At 54.5% G+C, this 18824-nt stretch overlaps 10 protein-coding genes across 10 annotated transcripts; 7 read left to right on the top strand and 3 right to left on the bottom strand.

The window, feature by feature from the left end:
• Positions 1-373: 373 nt before the first annotated feature.
• Positions 374-1104, bottom strand: M409DRAFT_30008 (uncharacterized protein; the record flags this gene model as incomplete). The annotated part of the gene is made up of 2 exons (XM_033809715.1): positions 374-629; positions 686-1104. 2 exons carry the CDS (start codon positions 1102-1104, stop codon positions 374-376), a joined length of 675 nt encoding a protein of 224 aa, XP_033660422.1.
• An 820-nt stretch (positions 1105-1924) lies between these two features.
• Positions 1925-3826, top strand: M409DRAFT_60744 (uncharacterized protein; the record flags this gene model as incomplete). The annotated part of the gene is made up of 1 exon (XM_033814561.1): positions 1925-3826. One exon carries the CDS (start codon positions 1925-1927, stop codon positions 3824-3826), a length of 1902 nt encoding a protein of 633 aa, XP_033660421.1.
• An 893-nt stretch (positions 3827-4719) lies between these two features.
• M409DRAFT_30006 (uncharacterized protein) lies at positions 4720-5109 on the top strand (the record flags this gene model as incomplete). The annotated part of the gene is made up of 2 exons (XM_033809714.1): positions 4720-4854; positions 4909-5109. 2 exons carry the CDS (start codon positions 4720-4722, stop codon positions 5107-5109), a joined length of 336 nt encoding a protein of 111 aa, XP_033660420.1.
• A 400-nt stretch (positions 5110-5509) lies between these two features.
• On the bottom strand, positions 5510-5977 carry M409DRAFT_60743 (uncharacterized protein; the record flags this gene model as incomplete). Its single annotated transcript, XM_033814560.1, has 1 exon — positions 5510-5977. The coding sequence occupies one exon, from the start codon at positions 5975-5977 to the stop codon at positions 5510-5512; it is 468 nt and encodes a 155-aa protein (XP_033660419.1).
• A 935-nt stretch (positions 5978-6912) lies between these two features.
• Positions 6913-10422, top strand: M409DRAFT_30004 (uncharacterized protein; the record flags this gene model as incomplete). Its single annotated transcript, XM_033809713.1, has 5 exons — positions 6913-9695; positions 9749-9776; positions 9838-10035; positions 10095-10229; positions 10285-10422. 5 exons carry the CDS (start codon positions 6913-6915, stop codon positions 10420-10422), a joined length of 3282 nt encoding a protein of 1093 aa, XP_033660418.1.
• A 392-nt stretch (positions 10423-10814) lies between these two features.
• On the top strand, positions 10815-11237 carry M409DRAFT_30003 (uncharacterized protein; the record flags this gene model as incomplete). Its single annotated transcript, XM_033809712.1, has 1 exon — positions 10815-11237. The coding sequence occupies one exon, from the start codon at positions 10815-10817 to the stop codon at positions 11235-11237; it is 423 nt and encodes a 140-aa protein (XP_033660417.1).
• Positions 11238-11585: 348 nt separating this feature from the next.
• Positions 11586-13103, bottom strand: M409DRAFT_70971 (uncharacterized protein; the record flags this gene model as incomplete). The annotated part of the gene is made up of 1 exon (XM_033818990.1): positions 11586-13103. The coding sequence occupies one exon, from the start codon at positions 13101-13103 to the stop codon at positions 11586-11588; it is 1518 nt and encodes a 505-aa protein (XP_033660416.1).
• Positions 13104-13301: 198 nt separating this feature from the next.
• M409DRAFT_70970 (uncharacterized protein) lies at positions 13302-15200 on the top strand (the record flags this gene model as incomplete). Its single annotated transcript, XM_033818989.1, has 1 exon — positions 13302-15200. One exon carries the CDS (start codon positions 13302-13304, stop codon positions 15198-15200), a length of 1899 nt encoding a protein of 632 aa, XP_033660415.1.
• A 908-nt stretch (positions 15201-16108) lies between these two features.
• On the top strand, positions 16109-16753 carry M409DRAFT_30000 (uncharacterized protein; the record flags this gene model as incomplete). The annotated part of the gene is made up of 2 exons (XM_033809711.1): positions 16109-16652; positions 16713-16753. 2 exons carry the CDS (start codon positions 16109-16111, stop codon positions 16751-16753), a joined length of 585 nt encoding a protein of 194 aa, XP_033660414.1.
• Positions 16754-17308: 555 nt separating this feature from the next.
• Positions 17309-18800, top strand: M409DRAFT_29999 (uncharacterized protein; the record flags this gene model as incomplete). Its single annotated transcript, XM_033809710.1, has 2 exons — positions 17309-17602; positions 17655-18800. 2 exons carry the CDS (start codon positions 17309-17311, stop codon positions 18798-18800), a joined length of 1440 nt encoding a protein of 479 aa, XP_033660413.1.
• Positions 18801-18824: the final 24 nt, after the last annotated feature.

Raw genomic sequence — 18824 nt, 5'->3', positions numbered from 1 at the left:
CAAGCCGTCGTCGGCGGCGGCGGTGGTGTTGGTGCGCACACAGAGAGCAGCAAAAGTGACGTTGGAGTGGAAGACGCGAAGCGCGACCTGCGGCTGATCCCGCAATTCCGAACACCGGTCGAACGAAAGAATGCATGTGAGAGCGATCAGTGAGACTGTAGCTTGGCAAAATTCATTTGATAAAGGCCGAGGGAATATGCTGGAGTGGCTCGGATACCGTAAGGTGATGTGAGGTGCTTGCTTGAAGCTAGTCGTTCCCATTTCTTGTCTTCGCTAACATCTCTACGTCCAAGCGCTGAATTCATTATATCCTTCAGGACATCGTCATAGCCGTTCTAGCCTTGCCTCATTCAATATGTCAAATGTGCCATCACTATAGGCAACTCGAGATCTGGTTCTGATCGCCATAGAATGGTCCGAGGGTGGCTGCTTCGATGATGCTTGGCATATTCTCCCGTGTGGCAAACGAAGGGGCATCCGCCGTGGATCTCAACTGCTTGCAAAGCCCTGTGAGACCATCGTCGCTCTTGGGGCATTCGCTGCCGTAGTAGAAGTTGTCGCTCGCGGGTTGAACTGGGCAGGTGCAGGTGACAGCTCCATTTCTGCCGACAGTACATGGGGCACCGTTGCTAATAGTAGGGTAAGCATCTGGTCAGTGACGGTTCGATGCTGCATCAATATCTACCAGTCAGTCCATGGCGCGGCGTTCGATCCGACGCATGGAATGGCGTAGACAGGTGGAATACCTCCTCCACCCCCATGCCCTTTGTTCCATCCACCACCTCCATAACCACCCCAGCCGTTGCTCCCCGAGTCGACAGAGTTTCCACTCCCTGTCTCATACTGGGAAGGCGGAGCATAGGGATTTCGGAGCGAGAAAGTTGAAATCAGGCTCTCGGTACGGGATTTGCAAGTATCGTTCGACGTGCCGAGATTCAGTCCGGTGTAAGGTCCAACGCACGTGCAGGTTGCGAATGACGAGTTGCCAGGAAGGTATGTGCATGGAGCAGCGGCGCAAAGTACATAAGGGCCATCGCAGACTTGTTCACCGTGGTACAATGCAGCAAACGTACCAGCCGCGAAGAGTTGGAGACGCGTGAACATTTCGAGATTGATATCAATCGGCAGAGGATATCGTGTGTGCCTTCATCCTCGTTGGGGCACGACTTTCGGTCCGTATTTATGCATCTTCGAAAATGTTGGGTAAGCTGAGACAACGAACCGAACTGACATTTCAATGCCTCCAGGTGTACCAATCGAGAGTGATGCCTATCGCGGGTCTCTGCCATCGGCGTATAGAGTGTTCAAAACGGTTAGAAAGCCGCGAAGCCAAAGAAATCTGTTCCCGTCTTTCGAACTCCCCACCTGAATAGCGCTTCACATGATCCCGATTTCTAAGCGCTCGGGCGGTGTTGGTACAGCTGGAAAGGCCACGAGAGAGAAATCCAGAAATGGTGGTCATCGATCTCTTGATGAGGCCCCATGGAGAATATAGAAGGCTTCTGCGGATCCACGTTTGGTGCTCTATTCTTTCCTCATCCTGTAAGAGAACACAGAGCTCTTTCGTATTGGACAGGCTGAGATAAAAAGTCTTCTATTCGAAGAGGTCGCCGGCGGTTCGTAATATGATGCGTGGATGGAAGTGTGAGAATGATCGAGAAGACAGATCGTGGAGGAAGAAACACGATCAGGGCGAGAGCTATTTTGGGACATCACTTAGGGCTTAGAAGCCGGCTTCCGAGGCGCTAGTAAACCGACGCCTGGCAACTGCAAGTCTCACCTAGCAACATCACATGTCAGTTATTGACTAAACTTGGGCCGGATCGTCTTGGATATGTACAGTATGCGCAGAGAAAACTATGCTACGACACTTTGAGTGATCTGCGCCGACCTGACATGTGATACTGACGACGTCACCGCAAACATGTCCCAGGATCTCTTCGCGGCCTTCGGGGACCCGCCTCCAGAGCCACCGACTATGGGTCGCCCACATAAGCCAACTCGGGAGTCTTGGAATGTTTCCAATGAAGGCTTCGTGGGTGTGCAGAATGGCGGCCAAACACCCTCGGGAGAGGCTCAAGTAGACTCTGCACCGGATGGTACACAAGACCAGGATGACTTCGGTGATGACGACTGGGGAGACTTCGAAGATGCATCTGCCAAGCAACCCCCAGCCCCTAAAGATATGAAAGTAACCTCACCGAAGTCTTCTGATGCCATGGCTCGGCACGCCCTGGCATCGCCACCCCCTCAGGTCAAGAAGGAGGAAGCTTCTTCACAGCCGGATTCCAAAATCGGGCAACATCCATTCGCAGGGCATATGGACTTCCTTTTTGAGCCTGGTGAGGATGAGTACGATGCAGGAGAAGATGATCTAGCGAACTTGGCAAAGGACCCGGAAGCTGCTATGGCCTTTTCCAAGCGACTCATCGCAGAACAGGAGGCGAAGGCAAAGCAAGCGGCAAGTGGGCAACCTGCTTCTTCAAATAACAAGACAGCCGTGCTGGAGCAGTCGAAAACTCAGCTGGATCAGCAACACAAAAAGCTCGCCAAACGTCCTTCTATACCTGCCTCCCAGTCTGGAGCGAAAGCAACTCCGGCTGCAAACCCTCCCCCAGCAAGGAACAAACTCCGGAAGAAGTCGGGCTATGCTCCCACCAAGGCTCCAGATGTGCTTTTTGATGCCGAGAATCTGTCTGAGCACGACGACGATGACGATTTCGGTGACTTTGAAAATAGCACATCGCCGGTTGTCGCAGTTGTACCCCCGTCTGAGCCTGTGGCGAAGCAAGCATCGCCTACAATGCCGTCAATGGATCTTTTGGGTTTAGATGACAATCTGAAGCCTATCACACAGATTGGCAGGTCACGAAGTGACTCGTTGCGTAAGGCGAACGAGATCTTGGGGCCAACGAAAACGTCCAATCATTCACGTACGTCTTCGCTGATTGATGATAATCCTTGGGATGACTTCGAGACTCAGCCGTCTACGGAACCAAGTGTCACCAATACCGCGAAACCAGAAGCAGAAGACGATGCCTGGGACGACTTCGAGACAGCAGAGCCGGTGTCGAACGCACTACCTGTGGTGGCCTCTCAAACTACATCAGTCTCTGTGCCATCCTTGCATTCCAGAGCGACGTCTGAATCGGCCTTGCCACCCACGAACATCCCTCCTCCAGCCATACTTCTCTCAGTTTTCCCCTCAATATTCTTACCAGCACAGGATGCACTGTTCCAGCCTCTATCACGCCTGGACCATTCGCAAAGACAAGAGCTGCTGGCACATCCTGCCACGCATCAATTTCTACGGAGCTACCTTGAAACATCATTGGTGCTTGCCAGGATCATCGCCGGGCGAAAGCTAAGATGGAAACGGGACCAGATCTTATCTCAATCGATGCGCATCGGACAAGCAGGTGCCAGCGGTAAGAGCGGCATGAAGCTCACTGGTGTAGACAAAGGAGAGGCTACGAAGGAAGAACAAGAAGCGCAAGAAGCCCTCCGTCTTTGGCGAGCACAATCAGGAAAGCTGAGGGGAGCGGTGACCACCGCATCGTCGGCTTCAGCTGGCAAGGCCTCGAAACTTCCCCCAATGCCCGAGATCAGCGATCAGATGCCAGTCAGGACCTTGAAAGCCGTCGAGGGAGGGTTCACTGCACCGCATGCTTGTGCACTGTGTGGCCTGAAAAGAGAGGAACGTGTAGCCAAGGTCGACATCGACGTCGATGATAGCTTTGGAGAGTGGTGGGTGCAAGGGGTGGATATGCATTTGGCCTGTCGGAATTGGTGGGAAGAACACAAAGCCAAGCTGAAGTCCAGGTAGATATATTCCGGCTGGTCACGCGAGCCGTTACAGCTACTGCGAGCGCATCCAACCCAGAACCTTTCCGGTTGCTGTGATGTCACGGAGGTCCAACAGACCCGGCGTCTGCTATGTTTCAACAAGCCAACCCAAAGCTCTTGTGTTGTAGATGCCTCACCTCCCGACCGCTGCTTCAACGTCCGCATCAGGCAACATGTTTGACTTGAAGGCCTTTGCTATTGTAGGATGTACGGAGATCAAGGACATTCGGCTCTCACTCATTCCATTATGCAACCAAGAGAATCTGCGTGATCCACGCCCACAACTCCAAGCATGATATTGCCTGACAATATGCCCGCGAAGCTTGTGACTATTCCATGAGTCAACCTGACGGCTCAGCTAGAGTTGTCAATTGCGAACCAGACCTGGTAGTGAACTCTTTTTGAGATCATAGCCTTTTCACATGGGTCAACAGTGACCCCTTGTTACTGCAGTGGACACCCAGGATTACGCAGTCAATCAACAATCTGCCATGGCATTGTCGACAGCGTTCAAGCAACATTGCAAGAAGGGTACGAATGCGCAACAGCAAGCAGTCCCCAGAACAAATGTAAAATCGACGACGTGCGTGGCAAAGCAGTCGTTGCACGCAGCTGCTGTCATCTCCTGTCCGGTCTCGAGACTCCCTATCGCTTCCTTGCTTGGCGCACTTGGCCGGGGACGTCCGCGTCGCACTCGTATCACCTCCCCAACAGACTTTCATATAAAGAGCAGAGTGGTCCTGGGAGGACCGCACAATTGGGACATCATCCGATCCAAACAACAGCAACTCATAAGAGCCACTCGATCCGCCCATCCGACCGAAGAACCATAACCATATCGATCTTGACAACACCATCACCACTTTTACAAAAATGTCGCTTTCCATCTGCCAGATATGTGGCCAGTGCCTTTGCAATTCTGACCTGTCCAGCGATCCTCTTCAGCATTTCTGCATCGGTCTCGATGGCCCGGCCATGGTCAACTCTCACGACTTTCTTCCCAAGAGTGTAGGTCACAGATCGTTCCCATATCCCTTCAGAGTAGATGGCTGACATTCACAGCTCGACTCCGACTCCGAGCATGAGGAAGACTCTCGCATCGTCAAGAAGAAGACGATAACACCCACAAAGCCAGCGGCTCTGTCTGTACACAACCCGGACGACCTGGAGGAGATCGATCGATTGCAGAAGGAGATTGAGGAGTTGAGACGAATGAAGGGGAGGACAGCTGAGGCAGTCAAAACGACTGCTGTGAAGGCTTAACTTTCAGCGCACTCAAAGGGCGTTCTGGCGTTTGGTGGCGACTGGGAGCAAGGACGACAGGACTTGTCTGACGATTTGGCAATGTCATCTGATGGCCAGGGGTATGTGTATGACTTCACCCGCGCTACTCCTAAAGGTGAAGATTGACCAACGATATGAGAAGGCGTTGCATGCGGTCAAGAATCTCAACGAGGCATTTTGAATTCAGTCCACTACCGAGCCTTCATCACCATCGAAGAGCAACTGTTGCGAGTGATCGGATTGCTACGCTAAGGCTCAACGACTGCTGACCGCCACCCAGAGTATCCAGTACGCAACGAGACATCTCCATCGCGCCCCTTGAATTCAACCACCTCCTTCGATGCTCCTTCTCCTAAGCCCTCGAAACCAATCACATCCCCTAATCCTTCTTCACCTTCTCGCCGCCCTTCTTCCCACCACCCTCGCCATCATCCTCATCATCTCCATCCATCTCCCTCTTCACCGGTGGGCTCCTCTCCCCCGACCCGCGCCACCCAAACTTCCGCCGAAAGTCCTTCCGCGTCTCCTCCATGCTCCTCGAAATCTGCTGTGGCACGCCGACCTTCGTCGAAGACCTGCCGTTCTGCTCCAGCTCCTCCGGCAACGGCATGGCGTTGTTGTTGAGGATGATGGTGTACTTCTCGTAGGCTTCGGAGGCTTCGATCAGCTCGGGCTCGGCGGTTAGGTCGTTGTCGTCGTCGGTGGGAGGAGAGGGGTTGTTGGAGGGAGTTGGGGTGGCGTTCTGGTTGTTGGTGGCATCGGATGGGGTTGGGTTGGCGTCCTTGTTGTTGGAGGCATCGGTTGAGGCTGGGGTGGTGTTCTTGTTGTTGTCTGTGGTGGAAGACATGTTGGTCTTGTCGTTGCTGTTGGAGGGATCGGATGAAGTTGGGTTGGTGTCCTTCTTGTTGGTAGGCTCGGATGGGTCTGGAGTGGCGGGCGTGTTGTTGGAGGGATCGGATGGGATTGGGGCAGCCTTATCGTTGGTGTTTGAGATGGAAGACGTGTTGTTCTTCTCGTTGTTGCTGGCAATGGTGTTGGCCTGTAGATGGAGTGGATTGTAATCGTTCTGGTTTCGTGGTTGGAGGGGTGATGAAGAGCGTCGGCCTAGCTTTTGGTCTATGAGCGGCTGTTTGCTTCACGTTCGATGACGACAAGGTAGGCATTTCTAGTAGCCTTTGACTGCCTTTATCACGAACACTTGACTCAGATTCCTCTCAGGGATTCGTCCTATGGCGTCTTTGCTAGCCTTCGAAAATCTATGCTTGAATGGAATGGAGAGGCAGGTTGCAGTTGAGACAAGTTCGTGTTTCCTCCGCCGGCATTGTCAACGCCCGCGATTCGGACAGCTCAGAGATTCCACCGCACATCTCTACAATCTATTGAATGACGGAGGACTGATACTGATCGTCGCTAACCTTGTACTAGGCAACGCGACGGGCAAGGCTGCACGACTCAGGGGAGGTTGAGGAAGAGCGACGGTGATGGGATAGCGACTTGGGACTGTACAACATCACACAACTGGACGAAACGTACGGCTCGCGAACGTACTCGTTCTACACGATCAATGGATTGCTATTGCAAGAGACGGTATTCGAACATTCTTGGCATTCGCTTGGCCTGGTATTCTGGGGCGCTGTGGCGTTGTCCAGCCCATGCATGCGCCAGCTAGCTGCAGGTGCCCTGTCGCGACTACCTTCAGCCTTTACAACCTCCCGCAGACTTTACCTTCAACCTCTCGCTCTCTCGCCGTGTCCACAGCATGCTTCATGACCCGCCGTGACAATGCCAGACCCGCTCAGCATTGTCACCGGTGTAGCTGCCCTCCTACAATCAACATGGACGGTGAGCGTGGAGTTGAAGAAATTCTACGATGGCGTGACCGTCGTAAAGCAGTCGATACAGGACCTACAGCAGGATGTTGACGGCCTGTCAGATGTACTTGGATCGATGCGAACGACCTTCGCAGTCATTACCGCCGAACAACAGACTGGAACCGGCCATGTGGCGTCTCATTGGGGCAACGTGTCGAAGGCCATCGTCAAGGGGAAAGATATGCTGGACCAAATGGTGGAGCTCGTCCTGGATATCGGTCAGACGAAGAAGTTCCTCGATGGACCACGCAAGCAGCTCCGGCTGAACATGGCAGAGGAGAGATTGACGGCCTTTCGGGGGCACATTCGGTCCTTCCAAGATACCCTGCAGCTGTCACTGGCCACCATCATCCTTTCGAACCAAGAGGCTTACCAGAAGACGAACGCTCAGCTGCTCCCGAATCTTGGTCAGCTCAGTCGTGATGTTCGAAAGATTGCACACGATCTGGACGCGATAAAAGCATCACAGAACAGTACACCCAGCCCACAGGAAAGAATCCGCGCGGAGTTACTGAGCAGTACACGCGACTGTGTCCAGTCGGCTGCCAGTATCATCTCTTCATCGACCATAACTGGCCAGCAAGATGATGACGCAAGAAGCGTAGTCGCAGACTCAAACTATGGGGATTGCTTCCCGGCCGAACAGATTCCTGCGATAGACCGGTACATGAGATCCGACACAGTGCATGGATTTGAAGAGATGACACCCCGAGCTGCTCCTCAATCTGTGATTGATGTTCCAACATGGAGTGATGAGAGCGAAGGCAGCTCCGAATCCGAGTCTGACGTCGAGATCGATCTAGTGGACAGCCTTTTGGAAGAAGGCAAGCAAGAGGCGGCTGTTGGGGATTTCAAAGCTGCCAAGGAGTCGTTCTCCAACTGCCTCAAACGACTGCCAGCGGTCGACTCCACCCGCAAGCACGATGTAGCCAAGCGGCTGGATGTGCTGAGCTGCCTGCTCGACGCCTACAAAACGGAACAGAACTGGCTAGAAGCTCAAAAGGTCTTGACCCAAAGGATCGAGCTCAGAAAGCATTTGTTGAGGACCGACGACGCTGATTACGCACATGACGTGTATCTTCTGGCGTGCGTAATGCACGAAAGTCATGATCGCGTGGAGGCACAGCTTCACGCTCGAAGGGCCTGGGCAAGATTCAAGAGATTGAAGCAAGAGAATGGTGTTCGGCGCTGTCTGTTACTTCTCATTGCCATTTCTACCGCCGATAACAATGTCGGCGACGTGAAGGCCTACACCGTGACGCTGAAACGTATGGGTGGAAACGCGCTCGATGCACCAGAAACACCGAACGCAGGTGTTGAGAGCAGCTTGGACATGTCGATGAAGAAGTTGGCATCGCCGCAGCCTGATGTCACCAAAATCCCAGAGCCCCAGCACGAAGAAGCCGTGTCTCTCGGATTGCCTGTTGAAGATACTACGGTTATTGCTATACATCCAGATGAAGCTGACACTGCTTGTTTCGCAAGCGAAGAAGGGGGATCGGATAATATTCAGGGGTGCAATGTTGAAGACTTGCCAGAAATCGAACAAGTGGCACCATTGCTGGACTCAAAACCAACCAATGCTTCGCAAGAATCCGTATCAGAGACGAAGGACGACGAGTCAGGCTCAGAGGCGCTCCAGGGAGATCAATTGTCCGACCATGATTCGATCTCGGCATCGTCTTCATCGGATGCTGACTCAAACCGTGAACTGATCCCCGTTAATAACAATGAAATCCGCCCAAGCACGCCGACTACTCGGATGTCGTGTGATGACGAAAACCTCGCTGGCCTTGAAGAGTTGACTCTATACACAGTTGAAGAAGAAACCTACCCAGAGCCGGAGCAAGCAACGACAATCAAATCCTCCACGACATCAAGAGCTTCATTAGAGAGCGGTCTTGATAATGTCTCACAGACGTCCACGGTCCGATCAGCTCCCATATCACCAACTGGAAGCAGTACTGGCCATCGATGGCCTCCAAGGATAGTGACCGTGGAGTACGTCATCTCATCTGGAGACGAGCCTCAAATCTTCCTGGGATGTAACGCCGAAAACGACTGGCGACTTTATCTGTCTCGAACCTACGAGGACTTTGAATCCCTTCAAACCGACCTCTGGTGCGACTGCCCTAACGAGGCTGCCGGACTATCTCACCGAGTCCTGCCCCTCAAGTTTGGCCAGCTCAACTACACTCGCGAACAGCAGATAGAACAGCTGAATGACTACTTGCAAGATGTGCTTGCCCTGCCGGATCATATCCTGGACCTGCCGTTGATCCAGAACTTCTTCAAATTGCGGCCAGGCGATGGTGAGGATGCCCAGCCAAAGGTTGTTGTAACCACACCTGGCTCCGATACTATACGTGAAGCCAAAGTCGATGATTCTCCGAGGCCAGAGCTGAATGCAGCCAGCCTGGCAAAGGCATCAGGGGAGCCTTCCCGGGAGCTCCAGCGCACGTCTGGTCTTGCGAACGCAAGCAACGTCTCTGTCGCCAGTACTGAGAACGAGACCGTAACATCTTCGAGAAGCCTGAAGACGACTTCGACAAAAGACAAGCGGAGCAGCTGGCGTAGACTCTTCTCGGCGAACGGGTCGAAGGAAGAAGAGCCAGTGGTAGAACCGACCGGCGAGATTCGGCGCAAAGTGGTGATTGTAGGCGACGGTGCGTCAGGCAAGTCGTGTCTTCTACAGTAGGTCCAACGCACAATCAGAGGTTCTTCGAGACGCTGACATGCCCGCGTAGTGTATTTGTGACGGGATCCTATCCACCGGTAAGCCGCTTCAACCTCGACCACACAAGGCTTTCAACAACCATCGACTGACGATGTTTAGTGCTACGTCCCGACTGTCTTCGAGAACTACGTCGCAGATATCGAACTCGACGGGAAGATGGTCCAACTCGCCCTCTGGGACACATGCGGCCTTGAGGACTTTGACCGTCTCCGCCCTCTCTCTTACCCCGACGCCCATGCGATTATCATCCTGTTCGGCATCGACTCGCCGGATAGCCTTGACAACGTTCAGGAGAAGGTGAAGTCGCCTGTTCTGCCCTTACCTACACGCAACTGGATAAGCTGACGGGAAAATAGTGGATTTCAGAAGTCCTCCACTTCAATCCTGGCGTGCCGTACTTCCTCGTAGGCAACAAGAAGGATCTTCGGCACGATCAGAAGACGATTGAATGGCTCAAGAAGACCTACCAGAGCCCTGTTACTCACGAACAGGTACCATCAAGATATCAGAATATGACCGCGACTACAAGCTGATAACTTCTCTCAGGGTGAGGACGTCCGCAAAAAGATCGGTGCCAACAAGTACCTCGAGTGCTCTGCTGTGACGACGGAAGGGATCCAGGAGCTTTTTGTGTGTGTTACCCGGGCGGCGTTGAAGATGAAGAAACCGAAGAAGAAGAGGTAGATCGAGGTTTGCTTGGTTGAGCTGATGCCATGGGACTACACAGATGAAGAACTGGCCTTGGGGCGAAGAGCTTCAAGGTTGTTCAGGTAGTCCAGCGTCTGCAGTTCCAAGGTCGTGGGCAACGGCACGCTTTGCTTGCATCGGTGTAGGGATTCGTTTGCCCCTGATGCAGTATGAAGGCAAACACGACGGCCACCGCTTTGCTGGAACGATCCCGGGATCTGGAAGCAAAACATGCATGTCTGACTTCAAAGCAGAACCACACAGCTGAAGCAGCGGGAGAAGCCTCGCTGCCTGCTCAGCAAACATGTCGCAACCTTCAAAAGAGATTTAGCAGATCTCTCCTGACCATGCTCAGCTCTCTGACCTCTTCCAACCCCAACCGACGCAAAATGCCCAAACTCCCTGACAGCCCTCAGTTCAACCTTAGCCCGCAGAATCGTCCGGTACCTGGCGACGACGAGGACGAGGACGAGGACGACGTGCTGTTCATTCCTATCAGCGATGATGAAAGCGAGGTCCCAGAAACCACCCAAGCCAGCACCGCCAACGAGCAGGAAGAAGACGACTTCATCATCGTTCCCCGCGACTGCCCTCCACCACCTCGCAGCACAACACCCACAAGCCGCAACAGTCAAGGCACACCATCCCCTCCGCAGCCGGAAGTCCAGGAGGAAGTCTCATCACCTTCCAACCGAGAAGAAGAGGACAGAGGACAGCCGAGCTCACGACGGGGTCTTTACTCTACGCCCGCGGCGACGACGTCCATACCCTACGCTGTTGTCGGTCTCTGGCGACAGCGGCGAGGAGGTTGAGGAGGGTCGTACACGGCATCAAATTCCTTCCTCCGACATTTCTGGAAGTAGAGGAGGAGAGAGCAGTGATGAGGAGGGATATGATGATGGTGAGGGAGAGGAGGATACACGGAGTGAAGGCGAGGGTCGTGCCAGTGAGAGAGTGAATGGGCGCGATGATGGAGAGGATGGCGGTCGAAGTGGTGGTGAGAAAAGGGTCGATATCACGGGAAGGATCCAGGGGATTGGTGCTGGATGTGCTTGTTGAGCTCGGGGGACAATGATCCCAGCAACTGAGAGGAAGACGAGAGGACGATGATGCTCCTCCAAGACATAGTCGCATGGCATTCCGCGGGATATCTCCTACTTTCACCCCTTCTTCATACTCTTCTTCATCCCCGTTCTCCTCTTCCCCTTGACATCTCGTCCCTCTTCGATCGCCAACATCGCCTCTCTCTTCTTGTCCCCTACCACATTCAGAGCATCCCGCACGACCCTTGTCTCGATGTTCACGCCTTCCTCTTTGTACTCCTCCATCTGCTTGCCCACCCTCTCCTCGATCGCATGCACGAGCTCCACGTCCCTCTGCCCCACGAAACTGACCGAAGTACCTTTCCTCCCCGCACGTGCTGTTCGACCGACACGGTGGATGTAGTCGTCGGGGTTGCGGGGGAGGTCGTAGTTGATGACGAGCCCGACGTCGGGGATATCCAGACCTCGAGATGCGACGTCGGTGGCGACCAAGATCCTTGCCGCACGGGCTCGGAATCTTGCCAAGTTGGAGATGCGGTCTTGATGTTGGAGTTTGGAGTGGAGGGCTGTGACGCGGTGTTCGAGAGAACGTAGGAGGTACTCTAGCAGATTGGCGGTTTCTGCGCGATTGCAGAAGATGATGGTGGTTGTGTCTTTGGTTTCGGGCGTGAGGAGGAGGATGTGGAGATACTTCTCCTTGTGGAGGACGTTGACGAGTTGGTACGTCTGTGTGAGGGTCTCGGGGATGGCCAGCGAATCCATGTCCACTTCGCAGATGTATGCGGGCGGTTTGTCGGCTGTCCGTGGTCTCTCCTTCAGAGCACGTACTTCCGGGGTCACGGTGGCGGTGAAGAGACATGTCTGTCGCTTGGAGGGTGGGGGAAGGACTTCCAGACACGTCCCGACGTCCGGTAGCATGCTGCCCTTGTCGCTGCTGGCGAGTAGTCGATCTGCCTCGTCGAGCACAATGTACTTGCATCTCCGCAAGCCGCATATCGTATCTTCGCCCGAGTTCTCGATGTGGTCGGCCAGTCTGCCGGGAGTGGCAATGACGATGTGCGGCCGCTGGGCCATCTCAATCGCCTGGACTCGCATCTCCGCTCCCCCCGTGACCAACAAACATTTGAGGCCCTGTCCGCCACCAATGGCCTGCAACTGCTCGTAAATTTGGAGAGCGAGCTCGCGGGTGGGTGTCAGCACGACGGCGAAGATGCCGGACGGCTCTCTCGCCCACTGCTGGAGAATGGGGATCCCGAACGCGATCGTCTTGCCTGAGCCAGTGCGGGATCCTCCGATACAGTCGCGGCCGGCCAAGATCTGGGGAATCGTGTTCTTTTGAATGCGGGTTGGGAATTTGATGGACATGTTGGAGAGCGACGAGACGAGCCAGGAATCCACGCCAAGACTCGAGAAAGTGGCCTTCTCGTCGGCATCCATAGAGGCTTGGAATGATTGATGTTCTCCCCGTGGATCATCCCCAGTCAAAGGTGCCGTAGTTGTATCGGACGCCTTGGACTTCTTCTTAATCCTGGAGATAGTAGCGGGAAGTGGCGCGAGGTGAATGTCTTCTTCTTGTTCTTCGTCATCATGTGCGAGTCTCCGACGCTTGACCGGGCGCTCTGTGGTAGCGGCCATGCTGCGTATTCTCCCCTGGGCGCACATGTGGGAAATGATCACGTTTGCCTTTGAATTTCTCGAGATTGTTCCAGGGCTAAGCTCAGGTCCCAGCCACCCTCGCTTAGCGGCCAATGAAAGCCTTTCCGACATGTGATCGCTGAGACCAGAAATAAAGTGAGCCGGAAATTTTGGGACTCACTTCATCTGCAACTCACCATGGCCAAGTCAGACCGGCCGCAGAAGCGCGCCAAGCTGCTCGATGACAGCTCCGACGACGACGACGACGAGGCTGGCGTCAAGCTCGACATCAACGAGGAGTACGCCAAGCGGTTTGAGCACAACAAGAAGCGCGAGGAGAAGCAGCAGCTGGAGGAGAAGTACAAGAATGTCTCCACCACCAAGAGGAAGCGCGATGGGGAAGACGAGGAATCTGATGAAGACTCGGAGGATGACGAGTCCGAAGACGACGATGCGCAGCTTGCGACCGAAGACCTAGACGACGAGATCATGGCGACCCTACAAGCCATTCGAACCAAAGACCCGAAGGTGTACGATCAGAGTGTCAAGTTCTTCAAGGAGTTCAATCCTGAGCAGAATGGCGGAGCAGAGGTCAAGAAAGAGAAGCCCATGTATTTGCAGGACTACCATCGCGAGAACCTGCTGGCTGGACGCACAGGCGCAGAAGAGGAGGATGAGAAGCCACAGACATACGCTGAAGAGCAAGAGCAGCTGAAGCGAGAATTGGTGGGATCGATGCACGCTGCTGGCGTGGAAGAAGAGGACGAGGATGGGGACGAACTCATGGTCGCCAAGAGAAAGCCCAAGCACGAGGACCTTCCAGCACCAAAGGCATCGAAGCCTAGGAAGAAGATCACGGACGACGACATCAAGACCGCGGACAAGGACCCCGAGACATACCTCTCCAACTTCATGGCTGCTCGAGCATGGCTGCCAGGCGAGGGCTCGCGCTGGGAAGCTTTCGAATCCGACGACAGCGATGACGACAAGCGCGCGGACGAGTTTGAAGAGGCGTACAACATGCGATTCGAGGATCCGAATACGGCGAATGAGAAGTTGCAGTCGTTTGCAAGAGATGTCGGGAAGTATGGCGTGCGGCGAGACGAGAAGACGGGTCGTGCAAAGGGAAGAGAGCGGGAGAAGCAGCGGAAAGAGGCGGAGAAGCAGGAGCGGGATGAGGAGAAGTCTCGTTTGAGGAAGCTCAAGATTGAGGATGCAGAGGAGAAGGTGAAGAGGATCAAGGAGGCAGCAGGAATCCGAGGGCAAGAAGCGCTCAACCTGGACGAGTGGAGAGACGTCATCGAGGGTGACTTCGATGATGAGAAGTGGGAGGCCGAGATGAAGCGGCGTTTTGGAGAGCAGTACTACGCCGATGAGGATGAAGAGATGGGCTCAGGCGACGAAGACGCTGAGAGCAAGAAGAATAAGAACAAGCCCAAGAAGCCCAAGTGGGACGACGACATCGACATTGGCGATCTCGTTCCAGATTTTGAAAAGGACGAGGCAGCCAAGATCGCTCTCACCGATGACGAGGACGCAGAGGAAGGCGGCATCTCTATTGTCGACGAGGAGGACGAGACTTCGCCCAAAAAGAAGAAGAAGAACAAGAAGGACCGCGAGAAGGAGAAGGCCGACGCCAAGCGCACCGCCCGCAAAGAACGCATGCAAATTGAAGAAATGGTCGACGCCACTCTGCCACTCCAACAGGCGACCGCATCTTCCAATGGAGCCCCCGTTGGCTTCCGATACCGTGAGACCTCACCGACAGCCTTTGGCCTCTCAGCCAGAGACATTCTCTTCGCAGACGACTCGGCTTTGAACCAGTACGCCGGTTTGAAGAAAATGGCCGCGTTCAGAGACGAGGAGAAGAAGCGAAAGGACAAGAAGAGGTACAGCAAGAAGCAGAGGCTGAAGCAGTGGCGGAAGGAGACTTTCGGCAAGCCAGATGAGCCGGCTGGTGGTTTCGAGAAGATCCTGGGATATGAAGAGCAGCAGCCAGCAACAGACTCGAATGTCAAGGATGGCTCGAGGAAGAAGAAGAGGAGTAAGGGGAAGAAGAGCAAGGGTGGGGATGCTGGTGAGGCCGTGGACGCTTAGGCATCGTCTACTGGAACGACTCAGCGTCTTGACCTTCCATTCAGGATGCGAGATTGATGTCGACACCCTGTCAAATTCACATCAATGTAGACAACCATACCTGCCAAGCTGCGGCAAATGCCAAGCGGTTCCGAGTTCCAACTTCACCTCACAATGTTCATCTGCCCAATCCACTGCCACGCGAGCAGGGACTGCACCCGGCAAAGCATCTTTCTAGACGACCACGTGGACGAAACATCAATTGTCAGGTACAGTTCCGGCTGCCCAGAGAGCATGGTACTTCTTCATGCATCTCGTACCTCGCATGCTGACTCGGCAAACGCCCAAAGCAGGAGGTGTGTATATCGTCAATACCAGCTGGTGGGCATGAAGGAAAACCAGTGCAGCTCAGTGCAGCTGGTGCGGCGAATACGATGTACCTCTGTCTGCACAACGGAAGGTCTGAGATCCGGGACGAAAGACTTGATACTCTCGAAATACATGCGCCGTCTGCTCGAGCTTTTGCCAGCTATATCAGCGACGGCTATCGAAAAGGAGACTGACTTGTTACCAACTGGCAAGAACATGGTCACCGATGGCATCTCAGAGTCCTGTAATCAACCCCGCAGTGTCGATGGTGCCTGCCTACCTACCGCAAGCAAGGAAAACTGCTCTGTGAAGATTGCCCACTTGGGATACGCCACAGCCGATCGATGCCTTTCGCGGATCTACATCACAAGCTTAAAAGGAAGGCTGCATTGCATTCGCTTCGACTTGGCTTGCGGGGTTCGTTGATGTTCGCATTGGCTGCTTTGCAGCGTATATGCTCTATTAGATGCTTGCGATCCACTGTCATAGAACGCTGTACTGAGCACGACCCACAACGCCCTGACGATTTAGCTCTCCGTCAAAGATCAACACCAACGACCATGAACCCCCTAACAACAGCCATCGCCCTCCTCTCAACCTCCCTCATCCTCACCACCGCCGCCCTCTGCCGCCCCTCCGGCCTCCTCGGCCTCGGCGACTCCCTCCGCACCTTCCCCCCAGACTACCAATTCATCCTCCTCGCCCGCAACACCTCCGGTTCGCTCCTCGGCATCTCCACCCCCACCACAGCAACAGACCCCTCCTCCGCGCCCCTCACCCTCACCGACGCCAGCGCCTCCCTCTTCGGCCTCACCCGCTTCGAACTCATCAACGGCAGCCTCCGCACATACAACGAACCCTACCGCTTCGTCGTCACGCAGAACAACCCCCTCCTCGCTCCTACGCAGCTCTTCGCGAGTCCTGATGGCACTGGCCAGAAAGTCTCCGTCGTGGCGAATAATGTCTCCTGTGATGGGGCGACGGGGTATGCGATTAGGTTCCAGGGCGCCGTGCCGGTTAGTAGTGGGAGTGGGAGTGTTAATGGGACGTTTGCGGTGGGGAGTACGGTGACGAGTCCGATTTTGGAGCCTTTGTTACCGATTAGTAAGTTTTCCTGTGAGTCTTACTTTGAGGAGTAGGGAGTGGCTGACGTGTTGGATGTAGGTGTTCTGAGTCCGATTGATTTGACGCTGAAGTTCTTTTGATTTGGGTTTGCTTGCGAAGGTATTTTGAGGAGACGGTCAGTCAGGGAATAGAAAGCATCATACTTGAGCCCATTCTCCAGTATTCACCTCCCCCATCCTCGTCGACTCTATTCCTCCAAGTCGTCATTCACATACCACTCAAGGCTGCCGGAAAATCTTTCATCCAAGCGTTAGTACGAGCGACGGCCAACCGGTCCGAAGTCCCATCGGCCTTCAAAGCCGATCACTCTTCTGCTCTGAAATCTGTCCCGAGCCAAGCCATGCATCCGTTGCTCACCAGACACAAAAGCGGTGTTGTCCAACTCCGTATATGCCGCTTGCTTGCAGCCTTGGCGATGACACATTATGCCGAGTGAATAGCCCCAGTTGGCTGCTCCGCTGCGGCATTCTCCCTGCTGGCGGTGAGACTTCGGTAAAGGTCGATGTGGAGTACGAGTTGGTTTAAGAGGAATGTTGTTCATTCTTCTTGAGTGTGTTCCTTTGCTGCTCTGCTTTGATCTTGCTCTTTTGACTTGATTGACATCGAAACGCCAAGTGCCTGAGGTTACAGCCGTTATGTCTTCAACGAGTACATTGACAGTAGTCAGCGACTCCATTCGACAACATGGCGGAGTCGAACATAATCAGAACGCGGATATCAAATCACCGCCGGCTACTCTACAGGCCGTGAAGACGCCCGGCAAAGAAGATGTCTTCCCTGAAGGCGTCAACCAAGCATCGCCATCTGGACGTTCACTGGAGCAAATGGGGTTGGACGAGACCACACCGCCTGAAGACCATGCCGTCGAAGTGAAGGAGACTTGGAGGAGCCCGCGGGTTAACGTTGCTCGTATGGCCTATATCTTCTTGGTGAGGAATAATGCTTGAAAGATGCGAGATCTTCCGCTAACAACCGCTCCAGACCATGTTCAATCTCGGTCTCCACGACGCATCCTACGGGCCTCTCATCCCCTCGCTCGAAAAGTACTACGGCCTCAACTACACGACGGTGTCCCTGGTCTTCCTCGCCACATTCCCCGGCTATCTCTTCGCAGCTCTCTCGAGTGACAGGATCCACCTCAAATTCGGGCCGCGAGGAATCGCGGCCATGGCCTCCACGATGCGGATAGCGACGTACCTTGTTATGGTCTGCCATCCCCCGTGGGCTGTGATCGTTGTTCTGCTGGTCTTCTGTGGCATGGGTAATGGACTGCTCGATGCGGGTTGGAATGCCTGGGTCGGCGGGCTCGATCGGCCGAATGAGTTGCTCGGGTTTGTGCATTCTCTCTACGGCCTCGGAGCTGCAATTGCCCCCCTCATTGCGTCCGCCATGGTCGACAGGTCTGGTCTTGCGTGGTATGAGTACTACTACATCCCCCTTGCACTGTGCTGTCTGGAGCTCGTGACTGGTGTGGCTGCATTCTGGAAAGAAGACGGCGCAGAGTTCCGACGAAAGAACGCCAGCTCTCGCAGTGAGGGTGGCCGCACGAGAGCCGCGCTGAAGCTCAGAGTCACCTGGACCATTGCCATCTTCTTGCTGTTCTACGTCGGTGCAGAGGTAGCGCTCAGCGGCTGGGTCGTCACATTCATGCAACGAGTTCGAGGAGCACCTGCATTCGACTCGTCTCTAACAGCAACCGGCTTCTGGCTCGGTGTCACTGTCGGCAGACTAGTCCTCGGCTTCATCACCCCTCGACTTGGAGAACGCTGGTCCATCATCGGCTACCTCGCCATCGGCATGGCTCTCGAGCTGATCTTCTGGCTCGTCCCTCAATTCGTCGTCTCCGCCGTCGCAATCGCCCTGCTGGGTTTCTTCCTCGGACCCATGTTCCCCGCCTCCGTGGTCATCCTGTCAAAGACCCTCCCGAAACACCTTCACGTCGGCGCGATCAGTTTCACCGCCGCCGTGGGCATGGGCGGTGCGGCTGTGTTGCCGTTCGCAGTGGGTGCTATCGCCAGCGCGGCTGGTGTGCAGGTGCTTCAGCCGATTATCCTGGCGATTTTGGCGATCTTGCTGTTGATGTGGTTGTCGTTGCCGAAGGTACCGAAGGATAAGCGGTCGGAGTGAGTGAGTGGTGATGAATTTGCAGCG

This window comes from Zasmidium cellare, assembly GCF_010093935.1.
Source record: "Zasmidium cellare ATCC 36951 unplaced genomic scaffold M409scaffold_58, whole genome shotgun sequence".
Taxonomy (NCBI): domain Eukaryota; kingdom Fungi; phylum Ascomycota; class Dothideomycetes; order Mycosphaerellales; family Mycosphaerellaceae; genus Zasmidium; species Zasmidium cellare.
The sequence above is the reverse complement of the archived record's forward strand: the minus strand, read 5'-3'. Positions and strand labels throughout refer to the sequence as shown.